This window comes from Babylonia areolata, chromosome 1, assembly GCF_041734735.1.
Source record: "Babylonia areolata isolate BAREFJ2019XMU chromosome 1, ASM4173473v1, whole genome shotgun sequence".
In the NCBI taxonomy this organism is placed as follows: domain Eukaryota; kingdom Metazoa; phylum Mollusca; class Gastropoda; order Neogastropoda; family Buccinidae; genus Babylonia; species Babylonia areolata.
In genome coordinates this window covers 31,426,675-31,454,606 of record NC_134876.1, presented here as the reverse complement: position 1 = coordinate 31,454,606, position 27,932 = coordinate 31,426,675, and the positions used below count along the sequence as shown (strand labels likewise).

Below are 27,932 nucleotides of genomic sequence, written 5' to 3'. Positions count from 1 at the left end.
AGCAGCGTAACCCAACGCGCTTAGTCAGGCCTTGAGAAAAAAAGAAAAAGAAAAAAAAAAAGATTGTTGTATTGTTAGTCTTGATCACACATGCACACAGCCCCCACCCCCACCCCCCAACACACACTGTGTTCTCTTGGGTCTTTCATTCTATCACGGTTCTCATTTCGGAAATTTCCATTTCTAAGATGATCACTTTACTCATTTCAATATATCTGCGCTTAACTGTCGAAAAATCAATTTCATATAACAAATATACTAAGTTTGTTTTAAACGATAAATAATATAGTATCACGTTAGTTACGAAACCAAACTAATGATTAACACTCATTTATGTAATACAAAATTCTGACTGATTTTTGTGAGTGCAATTTTCTGGAAGATGTTCGGTATTAGATGGTATATTTTGCATTATATATAGTGTCTGTGAACATTGGACAGTGGTGGTGCGGACGTTTTTGGGATGTCCGGCAGTGATGCTTTCCACCTCATTCTCACTTCTTTCTCTCTCAATAGTTGTTGATTAATTTTCACGTTGTATTTCGCACACATTTATGCGACGTTTTCGTTGCTTGGAATTTTGTTGTTAGACTCATAGTGATTAACGAAGATTAGTGTACGCAACAGTTCTACTCCGGCTACAGAAGAGCGCAGTCAAAAAAAAATTGGTGACGTGGATACTTATCATTATAACGCATATTGTCTTCGCTCAGATACCAAGCTTTAGCTGAGCGCTTCACAAACGCGGACATCTTTTTTCTGCACCAATAGTCACAGTATTGGCTACATGGATAGATCCGACTGAGTTTCCTCATAGTGTGTCATTCAATCAGGTTTCAGCCACGTTTCATACAGACAAGTAACATTTTACGCGTATGACCGTCAGTTTTGTTTATCGCCTCCGTACATGTAGGCAGCCATACTGCGTTTCAGTTCTGGGCCAGTACGGGATGTATGCCGTGTACGTTTTTATTTCCCGACATAACCCACCGACCGATGACATGGATTACACTGAGGAGTTCTCCGAGTTGGAGTTTAACGACGTATTGGCGCCTACACCCTTATGGTCAAGTTTGTTCGGTTGGAGTTGTTGGATTACAGGATCGTTAACATGCGTATTTGAACTTAGGCGTGCGTATACACACGGAGGGTGTTCAGGCGCTAGCAGGCCTGTACATACGTTGACCTGCGAGATCGTTAACAAATATCCACCCTTCACCCAATATTGCACAGCGTTCAGTTGCATTGCATTGTACTTGTACTGTACTGTACTGTATTGTGTTGCACTGCATTGCATTGCATTGCATTGCATTGTATTGTCTTACTCTGTGTTGTAACCTACCTTTTCTGTGTGCGATCCAGGCAACAGTGCAACACCACCAATTTGTGTTTTTCAGTGTCACAAAACCCAAGCACGACCGTCAAAACCTGTTGTGCAAATGACTCCGTGTTTTTGAGAGATCTTTGAGCTTGTTCTCCGACCGATGATAGGCGCTGTATAGGTATCTATATCATCATCATATCACAATACAATACACTGAAAACTGAGCCAAGAAAAGCCTAGGATACACAAGCCAAAAGCCAGGACACACACACACACACACACACACACACACACGGCACCGACACACACACACCGTTGTCGCTTCCATTAAAATTAGTAAAAAGGAAACCCGTCAGGCCAGTTTGTACGTATGAAATAAACAACTTGACTGTTATCATACAGCGCCCAGGCCGTTTTGTCTGTCTCTGGTGTCTTTAATTTGGTTTTCAAAGAGGATTTTGATTATCAAATTTTTATGTATGTGTTTTAAACATTAAAATCTCTAAATCTCTGTTTTCGCGATCTTTTGTTTTCAGTGTTCGTGTTATTCAGTTCAATATAATTTGACTATATAAATGTGTGTGTGTGTGTGTGTGTGTGTGTGTGTGTGTGTGTGTGCACGCGCGCACTGATGTCTGTTTATGTAGTGTCTGTGCGTGCCTATGTGCGCGTATGTGTCGAAGCTGGTAGCTGTTAGGTACACATGTATGTTAAAATGTATGTATGCAGTGTGTGTGTGTGTGTGTGTGTGTGTGTGTGTGTGTGTGTGTGTGTGTGTGTGTGTGTGTGTGTGTGTGACATGTGTGTGTGTGTGTGCCAGTGTGTGTGTGTGTGTGTGTGTGTGTGTGTGTGTGTGTGTGTCAGTGAGAGAGAGAGAGAGAGAGAGAGAGAGAGAGAGAGAGAGAGAGAGAGAGAGAGTGTGTGTGGTCACATTTTGGTGTGTGTATGTAACATTGATTTTGGTGTGTGTATGTAACATTGATGTAATGTGTTATCAGTCATGTAACAAAATGTTTTTGTAAAGCACCTAGAGCAGATTTCTTGATAGTGTGCTATATAAGTATCCATTGTCATTATTATTATTATCATCATCATTATTATTATACAAGCAGAGATAGAGAGCCAGAGAGAAAGAGAGAGACGGACAGACAGTCAGACAGAGATGGAGAACCAGAGAGAGAGGAGGGGGCGGGGGGAGAGGGGGGGGGGCACAGATATGGACTTCCTTTGCGTTGTTGCCTTGAGCAGTTTTGCGTTGTAAACATCGACCTGAGAATGTTTTTTTTTTCCGAAACTATTATCGTTTATTTATCAGATCATTTATTTATCTGTTTGTTTATCTATTCGTTTATTTATTTATTTATTTTTAAATTAATTAATTAATTAATTCATTCATTTATCTCTCTCTCTCTCTCTCTCTCTATATATATATATATACATATATATATATATATATATATATATATATATATATATGCTTCATTTTCTTTACGTTTTCAGTTTATTTCCAGTCCAGGCATGATCTCTGAAGTCCGTTGGAATACATTGATTGATTGATATGGATACTTACTATAGTGCCTATCCTCGGTCGGAGACCAAGCTCTAAGCGCTTTACAAACACGGAGTCATTTACACAACAGGCTGCCTACCTGGGTAGAGCTGACTGACATCTGTCACTGGGCGCTTATCATTCGTTTCCTGTGTCATTCAATCACAGTGTAGAATACACACAACAAAGAGCCAATAAAATGCTCAAGTCAGCTGCTGTTTGCTCACAGAGAGTTTAGACGTTTCACATTAGAAAGACGGAAAGAAAGAAAAAGTAAAAGTCGGAAAGAAAGAACGCGCGCGCAAGAGAGAGACTGAGAGAGAGAGAGAGAGAGAGAGAGAGAGAGAGAGAGAGAGAGAGAGAGAGAGAGAATGGCGGATGAATATCCGGGAATGAGGAAGATAGTGGTCAGTTTCTCCCTCGACTTTTTCACTTCCTTAGAGTTGCTCCGCACCCTCCACCCCACCTCTCCTGCCCCTCCCTCCCTATATATATCTCTCTCCCTCCACACCACCTCTTCAGTCCCACCCTCCATGCTCCCGAGGCATTTAAAACTTACGCATAAATTCAAAACTTTTAACGAGCCGCAGTGTTACTCCTTGAAGAAGATCACATGCCTTCCTCCTATTCCCGCCCCCCTCTCAGCCCTCCCCCCCCCCCCCCCCCCCGCAACCCCATCTTCGCTACTTGACTTTCTCTTCCAGAGGGATAAAAGCAATTTAGAAACATGTATATATGACCGACAGATCTCTCTCTCTCTCCGAGTCTTCCTCTCTCTCTCTTTCTCTGTCTCTCCCTTTTTGTCCTTGACTCTCTGTCTCCAGTGTCTCAGGCTCCCACCCTCTGTCTCTCTCCCTCTCTTTTCCACCCCTCTCTCTCTGTCCCGTTCTCTCTTTCTCTCCCTCAGTCTTTCTTTCTCTCTCTCCCCCCCTCTCTGTTCCTCTGTCTCTCTCTGTGTCCCTCACTCTCCCTCTATGTTTCTCTTTCTCTGTCTCTCTCTTTCTATCCCTCAGTGACTCTCTGTCCTCAGTCCCATTCTTTGTCTCTGTCTCTCTCCCTCTCTTCCCCCCTCTCCCTCTGTCCAATTTTTTTTTCTCTCTCTCTTTCTTCCTCACTCTCCCCTCTCTCTTTCTCTCTCTCTGTCCGTCTCCCCCTCTCTCTGTGTCTTTCTGTTCTCTTTCTTTGTCTCTCTCTGTCCCTTTCTCTATCTCTCCCTCTTTCTCTGTCCCCGAGTCAACTGATCTTTCTCGCTGAATGTCCCCATCCCCTCTCTCTCTCTCTCTCTCTCTTCCAGCTCTGATCCATTCAGTTCTTTTGACCTTAGACGATTTCAACAGATAGGGATTCGATTGAGCTCGGTCTGGTTGCTCAGTGGATTTTCTGCATTAATTTTCGTGTTCCCAAAGGATTGTCGATTGCGAAAGATGGGGCAGGGGCATTGTGTAAAATGGAACACGAATATTCATGCTCAGGACGATACCACAAGAGTTTAAATCTGCGATTCAGTGATGAAATTTTGTTCAGTTTCTTTTACTGAGTTTTTTCTTTTTTAACTGACGAAAATTGCCACACCAGAAAACAAGAGTTTGCCGGCTGCCAAGAAGATAGGGTGCCACGGTCACAAGCGAATGAGCCCACAATCGAACTGCTGCTAAATCACATAGAATTGAATGGCCGTAAAATCGCAGGATAGTAGTTATTTGTTTCTTTGTTTTAAAATTGTGTTTGTTTGTTGATTTTATGTATGTTGTTGTTGTTGCTTTTATCTGCTTATTTATTTATTTGTTTATTTACTCATTTGGTTATCACTGCTTGTAAATCAAGTCGACTTCAGTATAACTTATATACTAGTAGTGCGTATGAAATTAGTCTTCGATGTTCAGTGGAAGTGTTTGAATGAACCGTTTACTTTTCACTGTTCTTTGAGTGCGTTCATATCACTGATATATATATATATATATATATATATATATATACTGATACACATATGAATAATGTATGTCTATGGTTCATATTGGGTGGAGGGGTCACGGTGGACTGGAGGGGCGTGAATGCTAAAATATACCAGTGTATGTTCAAGTTCAGTTATCTCTACTATTTATTCATTTACAAGAAAGAAAGTTTATATTGTTAACTTAGTTTCACAAGTAATGCTTAGTGAGTTCAATCGTGCTCGTTAACGGGCACTTCAGTCGACGATGGGAATAGCATAGCGTGTTTTTCCGCGCACGTAGTTACCCCGCTTCCAAGAAACGCACTCTGAGACTTGTGAACGCATTTTGAAAGATGGAAATGCTTTTCAAAGTACCAAGATTGTACCATTCATACTGAGCAGCAATGCGCTATCAAGGCCCTGCGCTGCCCACGTACTGCATGGCAAAACTATGATTAATAATGACACATTCACCCGTGTTTGTACTGTTGTAGTCACGAGTCTAATGTTGACAGTGTTCGCTGAAATACCGCTAATCTCTGCACCAATGAAAATTAACGTAAATATTCGGATAGCCAATGAGAGTGGAGGTATCAAGTAGCTTTCGCTTCCATCTGTATCATGTGACGCCATCCTTCAACAGACTGAAAACCCCCGAAATGGAAATATGGCTCTTCTCCAACGTCTGTTTCAGAACCGGAGGAACGCCAAACAGTATAATTTGTCTTACTATGGCGGGGAAGAATCACCAAACAGGTAAGAAAACGGCTTTAAAAAATGTTATCAACAAAACACTTATCTGTGTCCGTCGAAGTAGCAGTCCACTGACTGCGTCGTGTGAAAGCTCGTGGTTGGGGTCTCGTGCTTTTGAGTCATGTGAGTTGGACACTGTTTGATCTTGTGACCAGAGCTTGTGATAACGATAGTGCGAACTTGGTATCAGCAGCTTGGTATTCGTTGAAGACTTATGTTTACTTTATTAACTGATTTGTTTTATTGAGAGACAGACGATCCCTGCTTTTGTGTGTGAATGTTAGTGTAAGATGAATTCATGGTTCACAGGGGAGGCAACCATGAGCTGAGACATGCGGGTCTTGTGACTTCCCAATTCAATCAAATCCAGTCACATGAATAAGTGCGTGACACTTATGTCGCAGAGTGCGTAATGTAGACCACCATACATCAAGTTAGATACCCAGCAGACGTAAACGGGCAAAGCCATGGGTCTGTTGACAGTGGCAAGCAATAGTGTGTCAAGATTGAAAACAGAAAGGTTTAATTTTCATCCACAAATCCATTGTGAAAATGAGTAAGTATTGATTACATTCAGTTTATGAGATTTGTTTTTCTATTTGATTTATTAACATGATATTTGATATTTAAATGAACAAAGTGGTGGATCAAAATATCATTATGAAAAGCAAGTGTGTGTGTGTGTGTGTGTGTGTGTGTGTGTGTAAACATGAAATGATTAGATTTACTGTGAATTGGAGCCTTTCTGCATGAAATAGAAAGTTGTATATGTAACAATTTATTGTTTGTACTTAGGTTTACTGTGAACTAGATTCTGACCCACTTTCTGCAGAAAATAGAAAGCTGTATCATGTGTATGTAACAATTTAATGTGTGTACTTTAATTTGAAAATGATGCAAGCATAAACAAACACATGTGATTACCCATTGATAAATGAAATCTGATTATTGTACAACATCTTTAGTTTTCATGTTTTTGTTTGTTTTTGTTCTTGAAAATGATTTGTAAAAATTCATTCAGATTGGAATGTCCCAGTTTTTGTATTAAAAAAAAAGAAAAAAGAAAAAAAAGAAAGAGATTTTTTAAATCCTAACAGAAATTTGTGGAAATAAGATGATGTATTCTTCAGAAGGATTGGAAAAAAAAATTGTGTCGACTTCAAGTTCAGATTGGTGTTAAAAAATAAGTATCTTTTGTCTGTGGCATACATGTCTCAGGCAGTACAAACATTGAGAATAACAAAAGATAAAATTTAAAAAGCAGCGTAAACCTGTGGAGTGAGCAACAAAAGAATTCAAGGTGATTTTGGGAGGTGGAACTATGGATGGGGGCAAAGTTTGAATACCACCCATTGTCACTGATGGTGAAAGTGATTAACCTTTTTCATTGAATGTCAGTGATCAGCTGAAGATGCCATGCACCCATGCAGAGACTTGAGAGTGCTGGGTTGTAATGAACCAAAGAAGGGCAGCTGACATATTGATCTAATTAACAACAATGAGACAGTTATGGCTTGCTTTGATTGGGTTGATTTACATTTTTAATGAAATTGATGATTGATGATTTTTCTGATGTGAATTTTTTTACATTTGTTAAACATATGATGATTAAATCAAATAAGATCAAATCAGATCAGAAGTACTTTATTAATCCACATGCAAATTCGTTTGTGCAGTCACAGGCTTGTTATAAACACACGCATAAATGATAAGGCACACCATAAATTGAGATTAAAAGTTGTTTTTTAATTACCATTTTGATAAAATGTAGACAATTGACGTACACACATGTGAAAGAAAAACAAGGGAGACAGCTATTTAAGGCAATAAATGGTTACACATGAACTGATAAAATAAGTTCCGTCTTTAAAAGAATATATATATATATATATATATATATATATATTTTGATAAGAATGTATTTGCTTGTTCCAGAAGCCAGTATAGACCTCGTCTGGACAAGAGCAAAATCAGACTTATAGTCATTGCTGATAAAGAGAAGGGAAGGGTGCCATACTTTGACTCTAATGCCATTCAGAGGATCGATGATGTGCGGAGAGAGCAGGTAAGGATATTGAAGTTTCTTTCACTTGAACCAGTGAATAGTACTAACACACAAAAATTCACTCTCAAACCAAACTTTCATGTGCGCGCGTATACATGCAAACGCACACACGGCACACACACACACACGCACACACACACACATGCACCACACGCACAACAACCCCCCACACACACACACACATGCAAACACGCACACACACACACACACACACACACGCACATGTATATATACACACACACACACACACACACACACAAACACACATATATGTACACATACACAGATCCTGACATGACTGCTTCACAGCTTGTTGGAATAATTACAAAGAGCAAATGAAATGAGACAAAACAGACCCCGTACACCCACACACACCCCTTTTCTTTTTTATTTGAGCAGAAGAAAGGGTTCAAGTCTGCATGCAGACTGGTGCCTGGAAATAAGCAGGTCAAAGATGGAGGAGGTGGGCCAGGTGCTTCTTCAAAACCTGAGCCGAAATATCAGGTAAAGTGTTTGCCATGCAGCTACCCAGCTGATCATCCAGCTCACCTACTCAACTTGGAAACCAGTTAGATATCAAGCAAACAAGCAAGCAAGCGTATTCGACACACACATAACACACACACACATATTTGTAATGGTGCACATTCACGCACGCATCCTCCATCTACCCCTCCCTTCTTCCTGCCACACACTGAATTTTTTCCCATTTGAATGTTTGACCAAAATTTCACCGTTCTTTATTTTGTTCATCTGTCGATCTGTGTCTTTCTTTATAGCATCTTTTTTGTGGGGAGAACTTGAGAAGAGTGTTTTGACTTAGAGAAACATTTTGTTTCAGATTGAAAATATTATATTTGGTGCTTATGAAACCAACATTGATGGTATAGTAGACTTATTAATGTATTGTATTGATTTTTGATGAAATTAAACCTGTTAAATAGAAAAATAATCAAAACAAATTTTTCGTTATATGGGGATTGTGTGAGTGTAAAAATGTATCATATTTATTCATATGAAAACCATGAATAAAGGTTTATTGGTGTGTGTGTTTCTGAATGCGTATATGTGCGTGTGTGTGTGTGTGTGTGTGTGAGTGTGTACATGTGTGTGTGTGTGTGTGACATTGTGTGTTTGTGTGTATGTGTGTGTCACTGTTTGTGTCATTGTGTGTGTCACTGTGTGTGTGTGAACAGTTTCAGAAAATGGGGAGTGACTTCAAACTACTGGAAGAGATGATGTTTGGTTCCGTTGCAATGGCATACAAAGGATCCACACTGAAAGTGCATCATATCAGGTACTCAGACTTGGATGAGTTATTTAGCTGTGGTCACAATTTCTGTTGCAATGAATATTGTGAATGCCAGTTGTGTCTGTGTTTCTGTACAAAAGAATGTGTGCATGTGTGTGTGTGCATTCATGTGCACTCATGCGTAGTGTGTGTGTGTGCACGTGTGTGCATATTCATGCTTATACAGAATGTATAAGGGTTAGAGGGGAAGACATGGAGAGAGAGAGGGAGAGAGAGAGAGAGAGAGAGACAGTATGTATGTGTACACATGTACATGTTTGCATGACATTTATTGAACTGCCTTTATTATTATTGTTTAATTGAAATTTGAAATGTGTCATAGGTGTCCTCCTCAGCTGGTTGTGACAAAAGTGTTTTACCCTCAGAAACCCAAGCCTGATTCTGCCAGGTAAGATTGACCGCACGCAGGTGTGAATGTGTGTGTGTGTGTGTGTGTGTGTGTGTGCATGCGTGTAGTTTACTGTTTTTCTTATCAGAGTGGTTACAAGTGTGAAAGTGCATTGTAATATTGATGAGATAAAAGGAGGGCTGATTGTTTGGAGAATTCCAGTGTAATGAGTATCACTTAATACTTTTTTTTCTGCATATCCAAAGAATGGTGCAGAAGCATACTTTACCAAAACATCATCTTCCTTGTGTTTGTGTTTGACAAATATGTTATTACAGGTATGCACTGAAGCAAATATATTTGTAAAACAAAGAAAATATCTGCTCATGTGCATGAGCTGCTCAGGGAGTTTGAAGGAGTAAGTCAAATATACATTTACATATGATATACATTTGGGTTTGTCAGCAAACGATCATCTTTTTTGTGTAACAATGACAGGCAGACTGTGACAAGTGTGCATATTCAGGAATAATTGCATATTGATAATCTGCATGGACCACCCACAATTGTTGATTGTTTTCACTGTTTCAGTATGGACACTGATTCTGATTCAACACCTAGCAGTCTATCAAGCTCTTTTGCAGAGAATCTGGGAGATTTGTCTACACCAGTACGCAAAGTGAAAAGCACTCAGAGTCACGGTATGTGGTTTGTATACATGTGTTTGCAGGAAAGGGAAATGGATGACATCATGTACAGTCAGTCATATTACAGTGTGAAAAAAAAAGCTGAGGACAGTATAAAGGAGTGAAAATTGTGGTGCAGGGCAAATAGTTAGAAGTGAAGAATTATATCTCAAAAAGCCTGAAGAAAGGTATTATATTACTGTGGTTTTTTTGTTTAAAAAAAATATTATTCTTATATTTTACCTGATTTTAGTTTTTGAGTCCAGCACTAGTAAGTCCTGATTATCATTGTACACTAATAGTTTGATATTGGATGATTTATTTGTGAAATATGATGAAGATTGCTGCATTGTGTTTTTTCCTACTTTTTTGTGTGTGCCTGATTTTATTTTTTAGTCCATTACTTTAGTCATTGTTATCATCGAATCCATACATTTGTGAGTTTGATATCAGCTTTTTTTTGCTTTGTTTTATTGCAATAGAATATATGATGATTTTCTTTTCTCTGACTAGCATCAGTCACATTGTACATTCTTAGTGTTAGTTTTTGCACAGTCTTATGACATTGTGTGAACTATTTGCCAATTGTTTTCAGTGATGAGCATACCAATGGATGTCCCTATGGTACGAGAGAGTTTTGTGGACAGTTGTGATGAGGACAGTGGACTGTATTCCTGTGAGTATATTAGGAAATCGCCTTTTCAGAGTTGTGATTGAAATTGTTGTTACAAAGTTTTTATTCTCCAAAACAATCTTGCATAACCAAAGCTATTTTCAGGTTCAGAGCAGTCATTGGGTTACATCAAAGAAAGCTCTACATCTTAACAAGTTAGCTGTTAGTGGATCGACTGATCTGTTTTGTTGAGTAAGTTACAGATACGCAGCTTGAAAAAAAGTTTTTTTGTCTCCTAAACCGGGTTACAGATATGAAGCTTGAAAATAAGTTATTTCTTTTTCTTCTAAACAGTGTGTCTTGTACGTGCTTAGGAATGTACAAAAAAAAATCCTGTATGCATGTTAGTGCCATGCTAACACACACACACGCACACATACACATGCGAACACACCATGATGCATCCAAACATATTTATGTATATGTATATATATATATATATATATATATATATATATATGCGTGTGTGTGTGTGTGTGTGTAGCGAGAGAGAGAGAGAGAGCTACATATACGTGTGTATATATATATATATATATATATATATATATATATATATATATATGCTTACATGCATACACATGCCAGAAGCTGTTAAGAAGTAACAGTTTCATTTCATTTAATCTGACAAACAATGGTTCATTTTTCCTGCATGTTTTGTTTCCAGTAACATCTAGTGGCAGCTTCCAGTCCCTTTTCCCATCTCCAAGCAACAACAGCGCCAACAGTTTCAACAGTCTTCACAGACGCTGGATGCGCTCACAGACCACGTCTCTTCAGCGACGATGGGATTCCCAGGAAACCCTCAACAGTATGGAGGTGAGGTTCACATGTGAAGAGTGCTGTTAAACTTTTGGGAAACTTAAGGAAGCATTTCCTTTGTTGGGTAGTCACTCATCTTGTAAGTACAGTCAGACTTGACTGGTGGTTTGTTTGTTTTTAAGTTAAAAAAAAAATTTTTTTTACTGTGATGTAGGTTTAATGCTTTGTGTTTGAAGCTTCTTTTTCACTTATGACTTCTTTATCCTGTTACAAAATTTCTACTCTGTTCTCTTTGTAAATCAGTGAGGATGATGATTTGTAAGGCACTGCCAGATGAGCCATTACCAGTGTTTACAGGTCTTTTAACTTGATTGCAAGATATGTGACAACAGTTGTTGATTATCGAAATACTGCTTTTTCTTGTCAGTCTGTTATTGTTTGAACAGTCTTTTCATTTATGGGCCTTTTGTCTGAAACCAAATTGAACTGTATTGAAAATGAAATGTATAAAATCTTTCTATCGTCAGGTTATTGATGAAGAATAAAATGATCAGGCAGGGTAATAAGTGATATTGATCATTTGGTGTATTTTTTGTTTCCAGAACTCCCAGATGCGGAAGAGGAAACAGATCAAGCTTGCTATTGGCATTCTGTTCAGCACCAGTGATGGGAAAAGCTTCCAGGAAGAAAAAGACAATGAGGAGTACAGGTATGCATTGGTTTAATATGTTTTCATATAGAAAATTTATGTGATTTCATGGGTTGACAGATTACACACACACACACACACACACACACACATACACATGTATACACACACACACACACACACACACACACACACACACACACACTCACTCACTCACTCACTCACTCACACAGAGTTGGTGAATTAGTAAAGTTTTCTCTGTATCCATTGCTTGTTTCCTGTTTGAGAAGGGTTGCAGTTAGCAGATATTTAGTGTATAAGTGTTTAAATAATTTCTGTTGTGCACGGGGTTGGGTTTAGAACTTTAAAGAATTTCTTACTCTTTGAGTGTATTGTAAAGCCAAATTACAAATTCTGTTCAGAACAAGATGCTAAAAAGATGGAAAAATCTGAATCTTAGTTGAAAAGCAATTTCTTAATTTTTTTTTATATCTTTATGATTGTGTTCTGGTGATTCTGTGTCTGAAGGTTTTCCAATAGTACCATGTCATGTGAGCCTGTTTGCTGTGATAGTTCATTACATACTGAACCCAACACACCCGATGCTTTTGCCCTTTAATGTTATATGTCTTACTCATTCTTTTAGTTTAAGAGAATCAAGGTTGATTCATTGCGCTTTGCTGATCAGCAGAGATTTTAAAATTTCCTTTTTTGCCATGAAATTTTTTGTTGTAGATTTTAAGTGCATTGTTTGTTGTGAGTATTCTTCCTTGTTTAAACAGTTACTGAATTATTAACTATTTTTTGTATTTGTGCAGGATATTCCAGAATTTTTTCTTCTCCCATATGGCATTGATTGAAGGGCATGTGGAAACTCTGCGTAGTTCTGTGGAAAGGGCTTTCACTGGCAAAAATATGGTTCTGTCCATATTTGAGGTGAGTTGGTATTATTTGGATACTTTATTTTCAAACGTTGACAGAAAAATAACAATTTCAAAAAGCTGTTAGTTACTCAGGTTTATTTTAACCCTCTGACATTTTATTCCACTGACTGGAAACCCCTGCCGTTTCTTTATTCCCACTGCAGCCTGCTGCCTGGGAGTCAGGCATGGTGAGGAATTTTCATCACACACTGACCACGGTCTTGTACTCGCACACTCTGACTAAAGATTCCCACGAAAGTCTGGATACACCAATGAAAGAATGGTGCTACTTTTGGCACCACACAGAGGATTACATGAAGGAGGAAGTTGAGACTGTTGTGTGTCAGCTGGAAGAGTTTGATAGAAAAGAAAAAAACGCATATGATTGTAATATAGATGCAGATGAAGGTGGAGAGGAAGTAGGAGATACATCAGGTTTTCTCTTTTCAGAATGCATTTGTTCTTTTCCAGATTTGCTGATCTTAAAAGCAAAAAATATTGCAAATGTGGAACAAGCAATGTTCTGATCACACTGACAAGCCTGAATGTAACACTCACTGATACCTGTGTTTCAGGCTTTGGACACGTTCCGTGACGCCATGCATGACCTGTACATGGCCCCTCGCCTGCGAGAACCAGTGTGGCTCAGCATGATGTCCAATGTCAGCTATAAGTACGCGCTCTGTGAGCGCTTCGTCCATGAGTTCATGTTCCTGGCGTCCAAGTATGATAACAAGTCCACCAAATTGTGAGTTCTGGCTTCTGGCCAGCTTCAGTGTGTGTCTCTTAATTCATTCTGGACTGTTACCAGATTTTTTTGTGCTGTCTTGGATCTGTTGTTGTCTGGTACTGTTATTTCATGATGAGAGTGATCATCACTTGTAGTGATCTGCAGTCACCATGTCAAAAAAAGAAAAAAGAAGTGTTCAAGTGTTACCTTGGATTCAAAATGATAAGAAAACAGTAAATAGTAAAAAAAAGTTTCCTGAATGTGGGGAATACCTTGATATTGATGGGAATTAAGGAGCTGGGAAATTTTTTGCTTTCATGTACATTTTTAATTTTGACTTACTGTAGTTGCTGTGTATGGATTGTCTGCCAGCCCCACATGTGTGCCCGCACACACACACTCAGGCACTCATGCACATGCACTTATATTTGCATACATATGCATACACACACACACTCTCACTCACTCACTCACTCACTCACACACTCACATAAACACACACACACACTCACACACACACACCTGCATGGATGCATGCAAGCTCGTTAGTCATTCTCTCTCTCTCTATTCTCCCCCCCCCCCCAACCCCCCCTTCCCTCTTACGCTCAGATTGTAGAGGAAAGAGACTCAACGAATAAACCTTTTTGTCATTTGTGTTGCCCAGCTTCGTCAGCACCCTGTTGTCTGCTGTGCTGACCTACCACCTGGCCTGGGTGGCAACTGTCACACCTGGTGATGGCACACCTTCTAAAACATACCTTGACAAGCATTCAGCCAAATGGGTGGGTTTTTTTTTTTTCTTTTTTCATTCCTTGTCTCTTGCTGCATTGAAATATGGTACCCATGCATTTGTTGAAATGTTTATATGGCCAGGATGTGTGTGGTTTTTTTTGTTTTTTTTTTGAAGTGTGGTGGTGGTGGTTCTGCTCTCCTTGTGTATGTGTGTGCGTGTGCGTGTGTGTGTGCATGTGTGTGTGTCTATATGACTGTATTCTTCCTCATCAGTATTTTCTTCCGAATTTGACTTTTCTATACATTGTTTCTGTTGGTGTACATCACTATATGTGATTAATTTAAATGTCAAAATGTGTTATTTTTTCTGTTGCAAATACAACTCTTTGAAAATGTATACCTATGTTTTAATTAGGATTTTTTAGGTTGTTTGATATCAGACTGGTTTTTATTCCAGTTGAAATAAAGAAAGTAATGTTTTTGAAAAAAACAACTTGTGATGAAAAAACTGTTGTGATGAAAGACTGTTTTGTCAAACCCTGTTTCAGATTGATACTCTTGCAAAGACCCATCCGTACAATCCTTTGTGGGCTCAGCTTGGGTAAGTTTCCTTTTTCTCCCTGATGAGAAATGCATCCATGTTTGTTTTAGAACACAAAAGAAGTCACCACTTTTTCTTAAACCTGTGGTTAACATAGAGACTGACAGCCAGTAGTGACATTGATGTAGTAAACTGTACTATTGTGCAGTCATTTGCTGTGTGATTCTTTACATAACGGTACATGTTCACAATATTTTTTAATGATCAAGATTAGTAGTGATTTATAGAATACTTACACAATGATTATTTGCTTGTCAGTGACCTGTATGGCGCCATCGGCAACCCTCTCCGAGTGGCACGGACAGTGGTAGTGGGACGCAAAGCGGACCTGGTGAACAAGGTCCTGTATGTGCTGAGCTACTTCATCCGCTGCAGCGATGTCCATGAAGCGCCCTTCTTCAACTGCCTCCCTGCCCTGCTGGACTCCCAGTGCTGGGACCACAACGCTCCCATCAAGAGTGTCTGCTCCATGGACGGGAGCACTGCTACTCTTGTCGACCTGGCATCTCCTCCCCCAGACTCCCCCACTCCAGCTGCTGATGTCACAGACACTGCCATGTGCAGCAGTTGTGGCAGCTGTACCAGTGCCTTACACTTCTACTCCATTCAGGGCAAAAAGGTGGAGTCACCCAGCCCAAAGAGGGCGGTGAACAGCACACAGAGAGATTGTGACAGAACTTCCTTGAAAAGCCCAGTGGCTGTGTCACAGTGCAGTTGCAGTGACACCCAGGTGAAGCAGCCACACAAACTGGAACAGACTGCTGATCCACCAGCAGTAGAGTGTGAAGGCAGAGTGGTGAGTGATGACAGTGGCATAGAAAACAGCGGCAGTTATGAACAGAACAGTAAAGTGAAGAAAACCTCGAGAGCCTGTAAAATGACAGATATGCTGATAGTTGAGGACAGCAAGCTTGAAAACATCCAGCATGTGCGGAGGGCTGCTGAATCTGGACTTTTGGAGGAACCTGTTGCCTTGGGCCTGGGCACTGACAGCAAGGACTCTCACTCCAAGCGGCCAGTGTCCATGCTGGCCTGGCAGTTGGCAGCAGACAGTGAGCCCAGTGTGGAGAAACAGAAGGCCATGATCAAGGAAGCACAGAAACAGTTTCTTAGCGGGGGCAGCAACAGCATGTTTGAGGAATATTTTGATGGGGATGCAGAAACCAAGACAATTGATGATGTGTGTGAGCATCAGCGAGTTGTGAAGCATCCCTTGGTGGGCTCCAGCACGGCCAGTTCCCCGCGCACTTCCCCCTGTGGATGCAATGTTAGCGAGGATGGGGCGACAAGTCCCCTGCTCAAGAACAGTGTTTCACGTCAGAGCAGCACAGACACAAAGCCCCGTGTGTCAAGGCCCACGTCTCTGAATCCCGCCAGATGCAGGTTGGTGTCTGTTTGTTTATGCTTCTACTGTGTACAGTTATCTTGGATTCTGGAGGCTATGTTTTCTTGAGAGCAAGGTCTTCTTTTGAACTCTGTTCCAGATACTGAAATCAGTGAAAAATGGCTCATGTAAACTGCAAAGCTGCTATTTGAAGCTGTTTGTACTCACACATGTGTACACAAGGACATCCACACACACATCAGCACACACTTTAGCATGCATGCATTAAGTGATTTACTCATTTGCACACATTTTCACTATAAATTTGTCTTGGATTGCATTTGACATTTTTTCATTGTATTTGATATTCTTGTGAACAGGTCCGTGACACCAACAGAACTGAGCAGACGAAGACATATTTCTTCAACAAGCAGCCTGGATATGGATGTGTTTGATCCACTGGTTCATTGCCAGGAGATTAGCATGCCTTCGTAAGTCCTGTTATTGTTTAGCACTTCTTTCACTGGTGTATGCCAGGGTATTAAATTTAAAATCTAGAAAATGAAAAAAAAAGTTTGATCAATAATTATGTTGAATCCAGTGGTGAAGAGATTATGTGCTATCATGTTAAGTGATGAGATGAATCATATCAAAACAAGAAGTACAAGAGAGAGAGACAGACAGACAGAGAGAGAGAGAGGGTACATATATTTAAAAGAAGAGATTATCTGTCTAAAGATAAGACAGTTAAAAAAAAAAATCTTTGTGACAAGCAAATTTTTTTATAGTAAGATTTGAATTGTTTGTTAATTGATCTAAAATTCCTTGAGAACTTAACTCTTTGTGAATCTTAAGATTCCTTGAGAACTTAACATCTGAAAAACTAACTTTTCTTGAACTAATTACTGTTTCAAAGATAGTTTTCTCATTTATTTTTTACAGAATGACAACTCAGTCAGAACAGTTTAGCATGCCAAGCTATGACAAGAACTTTGGACGTTCGTTGCTGGGGGGCTACAGTGACCACTACATGTCAGACTTTGTTCTGCATGGAACGTCAGACACATCGTTCCGACCCAAACTCCTTCAGGATCTGCAGTCTACAATTCAGGTACACTGAAATAGGTCCTTTCTTTGCACTCAGTGTACTATTCATGATAAGCTATATCATAGCTGCATTGGGAAAGGCTCTGTATTTTTAGTCCATTGTGTATGAGATGTATTCTTTTATTAATGACAGTTTTGTTTTCTGTTACTCTCCAGTTGAAAATGTGTATATTAAACCCAAGTGCTTTGTGGCTGGAGATAATCTTGTTACTTATGTGTGTTCAGGTGTTTTGGAATTAAAAAAAAATCCTTCTGCTTTAAAAAGGTAATAAGTTAGACCTACTAACAAACATTCTGTGCTGATCAATTTCTGTCATTTTTTGTCATTCATTGTTGATCTGTTATTTCATTGATGATGCAATTTTTTTCATAATTTCTGTGTGATTATATGGTCATTCATGATGATTTGTGGTGTGCAGCATTCAATCCTGGATGAGCCAGTGGCAGAATCAGTTTGCATTATAGCAGACACAGACAACTGGTGAGTCTTCCATTGATTCATATGCATGTGTTATATGCATGTGTTCAGATATACATTGATTGATTGATTGATATGGATACTTATATATCGCTTATCCTCAGTTGGAGACTAAGCTCTAGTGCTTTACAGACATTCAATCAGATTTCAGGCAAGCTCACATACACTCTCAGACAGACATGTAACATTTTACGTGTATGACTGTTTTGTTTATTTACCCCCGTCCCGCCATGCAGGCAGCCATACTCCGTTTTTGGGGTGGGGTGGGGGATGCATGCTGGGTATGTTCTTGTTTCCATAACCCACTGAACACTGACATGGATCACAGGATCTTTGACATGTGTGTTTGATCTTCTGCTTGCGTATGCACGAAGAGGGTTCAGGCACTAGCAGGTCTGCATGTATGTTGACCTGATAGATAGGAAAAATCTCCACCCTTTGCCCACCAGGTGCTGTCACCAAGATTCAAACCTGGGACCCTCAGATTGAAAGTCCAACTCTTTAATCATTGTTTTCATTTCCATGTATATAATTGTGTGATACAAAATGTTCTTTCTTTAGATTTTGTACATTCCTTGATTTTTGATGATACCAGTCATCAAAATACATATATGAATTTGTATTGTGCGCATGTGTGTGTGTGTGTGTGTGTGTGTGTACAAGTACTGAAATAGAGAATGTGATCATTCCATGGGAACCACCTGTATTTATTTATATAGTGCAAGTGACAGTAAAATTATGGATTATTTTTGTGATAATGGAAGAATCAGTATGTAAACGGTTTAATTTTTTTCTCAGCTTTTTACTGATATCAAAGAAGTTACATTGAAGAAAGTTTTAGCATGATTTCTCATTGGTGAATTTCAAGGTCATCTAGGGTATGGAGAGGCCAACGAATAACTAACTTCACAGTGAAGCAAGGACTGGTTGAGGCGTGGTGGTGATGGCTGTGTTGTGTGCTTTCAGGACAGTGGAGGTAGCCAACAGTCGACTGCTGGAAATGAGTCCTTCAGGAACCATGCCGTGGACCACTTCACATTTGGTCGCCAGCCTCATTGAGTCTGTTTTGGATTTGCATCGTCTTAAAATGAGCGCTGAATTTGTGAGTCGTCTTAGTTTCTGCTCTTTTCTCTCTGTGTGTGTCTGTATGTGCTTGAATATTGTGTGTTTGTGCTTGTGTTGGGGACAAAGGAGGTGCACAGTGGATAAAATTAAATAATGTAAAACAAAATCCTTGTTGGAGATGGATTGAGATTTTATGTTTGGAAAGACAAATCTTTCCTTCTGGGGTGGAACCAAGCTAATGGTGGAAGAGAGCTTTGGGATAAGAAATCTTTACATAGAAAACTTGGCAGTGGTGGATTTAAACTACACTGATAACTTGAGCAATGTTTTTTTTTTTTGTTTTTTTCCATTAATGATTTATATTGATTGCATTCTTGACATAAGCAACATTTAGGTAATGATTGATATTAACTGCACTGTTTTCGCAATATTTCCGCAGTGAGTTGAAACTTGGATGCAACATTTATATACCCTTTGTGATAAGGCATAGCATGGTGCTATTTCTTTTCTAATAACTACAGAGTTGATATTTGAAATATGCAATAATTTGACAGTGTTTTGAGCATGGGAATCTTACCATGTGAAGCAAAGATGTTGCTTTTTGCAGTAAGCAGTATTGCCTTGTATTGTTAAGCGACTCACAGTTGTTTTCATTTTGCTGGATGTGTCTGTATGTGTGTGTGTGTGTGTGTTTTGTGTGTTTGTGTATGACTGTGTATGTGTGTGTGAGTGTGTGTGTGACTGTGTGTGTGTGTGTGTGTGTGTGTGTGTGTGACTCTGCGTGTGTGTTTCAGTGCATCATGCACCTGGAGGACCGGATGCAGGAGATGTACTTCAAGAGCCTCATGCTGGCCGAGTACATCAAAGGATGTCGCTCCCACAGTCAGCATCAGCTCACAGCCATGCTGGGGTAAGTGAACACCTCTCATACTTTGCCAGAACTTCCCCCTTCTCTATTAGACTTTTGAGTGGTGGTCTGGACACCAGTCGTTGGATGAGACATTAAACCAAAGTCCTATGTGTAGCATGCTCATAAAAGGACCTGTGGCAAAAAGAGAGTTGTGCAAAACCTTGCTGTAGAATTCGCACTGGTATGTGCGTGTGTGTGTGAGACCAAGCCTGACTGAATGACGCTGGAAATAAAGGATGAGGGCCCAAAGGCAGGGTCTCAGTCGGTTCTACACAGGAAGACAGTCTGTTTTTGCAAATGACTGTGTTTGCAAAGCACTCAGAGCACTATTTATTTACCCATTTTAGACGATCAATCAATCATGCATTAAACATTGTGGATGGGTGGATGGGGAACTCCACATTAGCAGTACTGACTGGATGTGCAGTTGTAATTTCATGCATGCATTTAGGTATGTGTTGGTGTCTTCATAGACGACCAATTTTATAGACTACGTGATGAAAACTTGCCTGTGTCTCTTGATTTTTGTTTCTATTCCTCATCAGTTCTGTTTGATTTTCTTTCAGGTTTGACGCCAGTGATTTGCCCCTGCTTCTCTCCATCGCTGGAACACACACCCCCAACTTGGCTTTGGGCTCTGAAGCCAGGGTCCGGTCCCCTCTGCAATAGCTGCTTTGATCAGAGCCATGGAGCACAGAGCAGGCTTGTTTCCCATTTCCTTGGTCTCAGGAACAGCATGAAGATGTGTTGAGTGCATGACTGTTGTCACCTTGTGGTGCAATCCATTCACACGCCACTGAAAATCTGTCTACTGATATGTGCCAGGAGAGACTGTGTGTCTTTTTTGTTCTAATGCTATCCTGTAATAATAATATACTGTCTTCTGTAAAAGGGGTCTAAAAAAAATATCTTCAGGTATATGAAATGATCTCGTGTTCAGAACTGAATCCAATACCCATGGTCTTGCTCATGATTGTGAATTGCTGCATAAAGTAAATAATACCTATTCATTTGTGAGAGGGCCCCTTAAAAAATCCGCATCCGGTGTTTATGGCTGTTTGTGGAATAATGAAAAACTTTGCTAAATGTGTTTGGAGTACTAGCATGAATGTTAGTGTGGACATTTTCCAGTGAAGGCTTTATTCTGTAACTGTGATATTGTGCTTCAAACTTAAATGAGTTTCACCCCTATTGGCATATGTCATGCATGGTTGTTGTGCTCTTTATGATGGATACACCTGTGCAACAATGTCTCTTGCATATCTGTGTGTGTGTGTGTGTGTGTTGTTAGTTATGTGAATTAGAGGGGACTATGATCAAGGCAGATATCTGCAAATATTTGGAATCCTTTCATATAGCTGGGTGAAGCTTTTGTTTTCTCTGTTATATTCATGTAAAAAGCAGTTATCTGCAACATTAGTCTTAATAGAATGATTATTTTGTCTTTTTTAAATTGTTTTTAATTACACATACTTAACCGTGACCCACTAGCGCAGACTCCGGTAGGGGTATGATTCCTGTCCTGTGCAAACTACTACCTGCATAGTTTTTTTTCTTGAATTATATTTTCTTATGGGCTTGTAACATTTTATCACAATGGTTGTATTTCACATTATTGTTTGGCTTTATTGTAACTAGTTGGAGATCGTCAAAAGAATTTCTTTCATTGAATTATTTAAATACTAATACTTTTTTCTGTATCTCTGCATTACTGCCAATGCTATACTGGAATTAATGGATTGATCAGTCCTGTTCACAGTCTTTCGTACCAAGACTTTGAATATTCTCTTGCTGAGTACTTTGCGTCGATACATGTTTAGATCAGGAAAAGATTCAAGGAGTCTTTGAAACATGTTGGGGAAAAAATCATCCTTTGACAAAAATACTCAGAAAATGATTGAGGACACAATGAAATATCTTTATTGGTTAGATATTATATTTGTTTGATTAAAAATAGCACCAACAACTACAACAATGCATCATATTTGAAGACAGATTAGCAACAAAACTCTTATGAGGTATGTTCATCAAATTAATTTTTTTGTGTATGAATTTATTTATTTTTCTGCTTTATTTGGACTTGTTGACATTGCAGCACATTTTGGCCCATTGTGCAGTATAACTTTTACCATGGCAAATGAGACATAAAATGGGTTGCTGTTATATCTGGATCCACATTTCTGTTTACTCGAGTCTAACACTCTGCTGTTTACCAGCTGGAAGCATCTAAGTTCCTGACTTATTATATCTAATTTGTGATGGCCACTGTCAAGATAACAAATTACAGTTCCCACACTACCAAATACACACAAAGAAATGGCCCTCATTCCACACTGCATATAAAGAGCAAGAATAAAACAAAATTTGTGTTATTCCCAACACATAGGTTATCATCCACACTTGTAATAATTGAGTGCTCCGCACATAAGAAACAGAATGTACAGACACACTCAGTAGTGCAGTGGATCACTGACTGTGCTGAGTTTTCATTGCTTCATTTCTTGTTTTGCCCATTAGACTTTGGTCCATATTGCACAGGCAGTTTTTGGCACATACAAAAATAATTACACAACACCAGTGTTGGTGCCAGTTATTGGGAGTAAGGGGAACTCCAGGGAGTTTATGCTTCAGCTGTACACAGCTTGATCAAATTTCTGGTAACATTTCTTCTGTGGGACATTGTTTCCTTCAGGAAAAAATGATTGATACATTGTCATGCATTCTTGTGCAGTGTATGGAAATGAGTGAGCTAGAATTGTGAAGTTGAACAGTTGTAAAGCTGGAAATGATGGATACAGTTTATAAATGGATATGAATTATTTTTCATTAGAGCCTTATTTCACCTTGGCAATGTCATTGTTAACACCCCACTGTGTGACAAGCATTGGTCTGCCGTGTGAGATTAAGGAATCATTGCTTGACGACATTATTGTAAATAATGATGACATTGCAGATCTCCTCAGTTTATAGATGCCACAGATATGAATTGTAGGTTTAAGAACTGGATTTAAAGAGCATTTTCAGAACTGGAACCTGACGGATTTCAGAAAGTTACAGGTTATTTAATGTTGGATCTGAAAGATGTAAATGATTGATACATTGTTTGGCAGAGTAGGCTTTGTTCATGGATTTTATTTACATTCATTTATGTACATGCTTGTTTTTTTGGGGGAAGGGATGGCATCAGTAATGTTTTCTGGAGATTGTCCATTATGCAGTTGTCTGAAATTTTTTTGTTGTTGTTATGAAAGGCACTCAATGTTGTTGAATAATTTATTATTGTTGTTTAAGATTCATAAGTGTTTTTGGTTTCATTTGTGCTGTCTTTTTGGTTTGAGTTTCAATTGTAATGGCAAAGACGCTATCCAAAGTGGCAAAATATAGATTTTCATTGGAACCCTGGTGATGTTATCAGAGTTCATTTACTTGTGACTTGTAAGAACTCCTGATTTTGTTTAATTATTGTTGTGCAAGGGAAGGTTGCATGCTTTTTTGGGAAACCCTTGATATGTGTGTGTGTGTGTGTGTGTGTGTGTCTGTCTGTTTGTATGTGTGTTGTGTGTCTTCATGTGTGTGTGTTAATGTTAGTGTGTATGTGTGGACTCTTTTTTTTTTTTCAATGCATGCATATGTATCTGCTTGAACAGTAAATGTCTTGCATAATGATGATTACAATTTAGTTTTACAAATAGGTTTTTGGAATCAATCAGTATTGCTGAACTGATTTTTTTGAAGTTTCTTTTTTGTTGTCATGTTGCTACTGCCACTCCTTGCACTGGTACTTCCAGCAATGTTTGTAAGGAAATAAGAGCAGCACTCTTGATGTTTTGGTGAAATGATCACTCTTGACCATCACCATGGTCATCCCATTGAGTCTGTATCATGCTGCTTTGATGAAGACATGCTCCGCAAGCCTGCATCCAGTGTCGCAAGGCCGGCCCCCACCTGAAACCTGCGGAGGAAAAGCAAAAGAGGCCATCCCAAAAATACTTGGCGCCATGACCTGGAGGCAAACATGAAGAGGGCAGGGCGACACCTGGGGACAGGTGGAGTGCCTGGCACAGCTTTGGGGAGTGCTTGTTGGTGGCCTGTGTCCCAGGCAGGGCAGCAGGTGTGGGTAAGGTGAGGCAAGGTTTGGTCATGAACTGCCTGGGGTGAAAACTCCCAGGGTGTTCTGGCCTCTTGTCGTTCTGACGAGGATTGGACCCACAGCCTCTGTCTGCGGTCCATGACGCTAACTGCTGCACCACGGTTTGTAGGTGCAGTTATGAATTATAAACCAGCCTTTGAACAATTCTAGGAAGTAATTTGCCTCCTGTTCTTGACCCTCCCCTCCAGCTTCTGTTCTGTTGTCCTGTCATGTTTTTATTTCCGTAGTGTTGCTGTCTACCTGGGCTTGATATTTTGTATGCCTTATGTTTCTTGACTCTGGAGATTAGAGGTTTTTTTTTTGACTTTCTGCTTTTTTTATTATTTTATTTTTTCAAGAAAAAGGAGTACTCTGTACTTTTTTGTCTTTGTTTTTGATTATTGATACTGTGAAAATACAGTCAGCAAAGCACCCGAGGTATCTCTTGGGCTAAACTGCTTTAAATCAAATGGATATATATATATAATATATATAAATTATATGTATCATAATATATAGATATATATAGTTTAATTTCTGGTAATTTTTTTTTTTTTGTAGAGTAGAAAGTAAAGGGTTGATGGTTTTTGCTCCCTGTGGAGAATGCAGGTTTACAAGATCACTTGAGGTGACTAAAACTTTGGTCAGTTTTGCTTGTTCTTTAATTTTATGCTTTAAACTGAATCTGATTGCCAGGCATAACAGCCAAGTGATCAGCATTTTGGACTGACATTTTATATTCCCTGGAGTCCATGGTTTATAATGTTTGAGGTGCCTGTTTGTTATAGGGTAGGTATTTCTCTGATATTTCCCATGTGAGCATAATTATTACGTGCAGACCTGCTAGCACCTCAGTGCCCTTCATATGTAAATCACTCTCTGCATGCAGCTATAAGACCCTGCATTCCATGTTGGTGCTTGATGGGTTATGGAAGTCAGAATACATCCAGCATCGCACTGCTTCTGAACATAGAGTGTGGCGACCTCAGTTGAAGTTACAACTAACAATGTCACAACACAGAAATGAATATAGTGTACATGAACTATAAAGGACTCAAGACATTTTAGCAAAATGTGAATAAAGTATCTTTTACTTTAAGGTTTCATTTGATTGTTCTTTTGATAAAAGCTTGCTTCTTTCATGGCTAGGTTTGAATCTTCAAATTTGCCATATACTCTTTTTTTTGTTTGTTTAATGTCCCGTCACACTTCTTTTCTTCTTTTATATTTTAAAGAATTTAAAAAAAAAATCTTAATTACAGTTTTATCCGGTGATTAGGGTGCATGTATGCCCATTGCAAGATGATATTGACAACTGCACAATATTGTATTGTATTGTTCTTTTTTACGTCATTCACTGTAAATGTTTCATTGATGTCAAAGAGCTATTTATGGTGGTGCAAGAGGATGTATGCAGCAATCTGTTTTTGCAAGTGGATTTTTTAGGGGGTGGCGGATGGGTTGCATTTAGGTTGCTATTGAAAAGTGTATTTATATTGCAAAAAAAAACCTCAAACAACAAAAACAAAAACAAACCAGACTCGTATGAGCAGGAGTACAAAAGACAAATCCTGAGCTGATTGACTAGTCTGTTTTTTTTCTTCTTCTCCTGTAAAGTAAGTGCTCTGGGGTTGACAATATTGTGCAAAAAGGATTGGTTTCTTTAACATGATGTTCTACATTGCTTAAACATGATGATCTTGTTTGCAGAACAGGTTGAGCTTGGCATCAGATTATCTTCTCCTTTTTGTGTAATGTAAGCGGAAATGATCACACTTGTTAAATGCTGTTGATATGTGCAATGTGCTGACACTGCTGATGATGCATGATTGGTGGGATTACAGTGCACCTGGTCCGCCTGGTTCAGGATGCATTGATTGATCTGTTGTGCACTTGCTTTTGGAAGTGCACAGCTTTGGTGTTTGTGGAAAGGCTCTAGTATATGTCATTGCATGTAATGGTATTTCTGTGATAAAGAAATGTCTGAAGATATGATATGTTTGTACAGGAGTTTCATTCATTTTAGACACGTTCAATTATGCCAGTGTCCAGATAGACTGTTTAGTGCAGGTGAAGGTATTAAAGTTTATTTTCATTTCATGTTTGATGTAGGGCATACTTTTTGCTTCTGATCAGCTGTGTTAATGCCTGACCAAAACCTTTGGCAAAAATTAGAACATATTTAATGCTACGGGTGTATGCGAATGGTACGTGTTTAGTCTGTGCCTTACTGTTCGAGCCAGTACACGGTTCTGTGACACGTGTGCAGTGAAAGGCATGTATGTGAACATCATTCCTAAGTCTGGAGATAGTATAACTATAGATGGATGTTTGACCAATTGAAAATAAATGCTACTTTCTTGCATGGTATGTGTGTATTTACTAAAAGTGTGAACTTTTTGTATTTTAGGGTACAAAACATTCAGCAACCAGGGCTGGAGACGACATTGCTTCTGTTACACTTTTTTTGTTTTTTGTTCAAAGCAGACTTTGTCGCCAAAGTAAAAGATCCACAATAGTGATAAATTTACTTTGTGACATTTCCTAAATATAATTTCCATGACATTGATCCCTTGATCTGTCCAAAGTCACACCAGAACGAGAGAATCTATCAAATTCCTTTATGAAATGTGCATTACACTCACATAGGCTCCAGCTGTGGTAAATGGTGTTTTTTTGGGTTTTTTTTTTTTTTTACCAACAATTTAAAAAACAGAAGTAGATTCATTCCAGTCCATACTTGGAAAAATGAATGTTTATGTGTGAATTGAAATAAGATAACCAGACCAAGCATGGAATCCACACCTGACACGCAGTTACCTTGGAAAATGTTTCCACCTCAATACTGTCAGAACATCTTGTCAGTTGTCAGCCTTTCTACAGAATATATATATGAGATGGTGCATGCGAAAATCATGGATAATGGTCAAAATTCACAAAATGATATTTTATCTGAAAGTAGAGAGAATTTTGAATAACACACAGAAAACAGAATTCAAGTATCTTTATTAGTTTCTGAGATACATGCATTTGAGTCTTGTGATGATCACAAACGTACTTCTGAGAAAATTGGGGCAAACGAGTTTGCTGTTTCCCACTCTTGATCACCAATTCCCAACGGGAAAACATCAAAATAAAGCACTAATACTTTATATTTCTATATAATACTTGGAAATTTAATAGAAAAAGAATCATAGAATCTGAATAACCAAAAAACTAAGTTTAGTATTTTCACCACTTGTCACTTTCACAGCGTGTTGCATGAAATTTACTCCTGTGACTTACCCATGATTTTCGCATGCGGCGTCACATATCATCAGCATCAGTCTCAATGAATTGGTGATAATAAATTAAAAAGAGAGAGAGAGGAAAAGAAAGAAAATAATTAGATGGTGGATAAACCCCCCAAAAAAGAGATGGACAGAAAAAAAAGCTATGTCAAAAAGTTTTACATTTTCAGTTTTCAGTTTCAAGGTGTCAAAACATGGACTGATCCTTATATGCTGCAACACATCAGCTACTGATGGATTTAACATCCTTTGTCAAAATGATAAAGGCTTTACATAATCACTTTTCAGTTTCAAAATGTCAAAGCATATGGACTGATCTTTATATGACACACCCCATCTGCTGTATAAATGTAACAACTGGGATATTGACTGAACATTTCCAAATAAAAGATAACAGTAAATTATACCGGTGCACACATATTTTAACAATTTCCATACACCTTAACTTGGTCCATCCCTGAACAAGAGCATTTTCAGTACACTGGAAGTATTTGATCATGAGGCAAGTTATGACACAATTCCATGACACCAATCCATAACAGATCAGGTGCTGCTTTCATTATTCCAAACCTTACGTCTTAAGAGTCATTTCACGTGGGAAAGTTCTAAAAA

At 38.9% G+C, this 27,932-nt stretch overlaps 1 protein-coding gene across 3 annotated transcripts in view; it reads left to right on the top strand.

Annotated features, from left to right (window-relative positions):
- The window catches only part of LOC143281734 (folliculin-interacting protein 1-like), a 36,012-nt gene extending 9,619 nt beyond the window's left edge, over positions 1–26,393 (top strand). Inside the window, exons 2-21 of one of the 3 annotated variants that reach the window (XM_076587028.1) lie at positions 5,501–5,562; positions 7,495–7,624; positions 8,024–8,128; positions 8,821–8,921; positions 9,259–9,324; positions 9,856–9,965; positions 10,546–10,626; positions 11,288–11,439; positions 11,985–12,091; positions 12,850–12,967; positions 13,530–13,702; positions 14,349–14,466; positions 14,965–15,017; positions 15,276–16,400; positions 16,722–16,832; positions 17,284–17,452; positions 17,868–17,929; positions 18,893–19,028; positions 19,786–19,901; positions 20,468–26,393. In XM_076587028.1, coding sequence (XP_076443143.1) covers positions 5,501–5,562; positions 7,495–7,624; positions 8,024–8,128; positions 8,821–8,921; positions 9,259–9,324; positions 9,856–9,965; positions 10,546–10,626; positions 11,288–11,439; positions 11,985–12,091; positions 12,850–12,967; positions 13,530–13,702; positions 14,349–14,466; positions 14,965–15,017; positions 15,276–16,400; positions 16,722–16,832; positions 17,284–17,452; positions 17,868–17,929; positions 18,893–19,028; positions 19,786–19,901; positions 20,468–20,570 — 3,198 coding nt within the window. In that variant the 3' untranslated portion in view covers positions 20,571–26,393. Of the gene's footprint in view, positions 1–5,403; positions 5,563–5,708; positions 6,116–7,494; positions 7,625–8,023; positions 8,129–8,820; positions 8,922–9,258; positions 9,325–9,855; positions 9,966–10,545; positions 10,627–11,287; positions 11,440–11,984; positions 12,092–12,849; positions 12,968–13,529; positions 13,703–14,348; positions 14,467–14,964; positions 15,018–15,275; positions 16,401–16,721; positions 16,833–17,283; positions 17,453–17,867; positions 17,930–18,892; positions 19,029–19,785; positions 19,902–20,467 lie in introns of those variants that run through there. The other 2 variants (XM_076587013.1, XM_076587019.1) reach the window with 2 other exon arrangements.
- Positions 26,394–27,932: the final 1,539 nt, after the last annotated feature.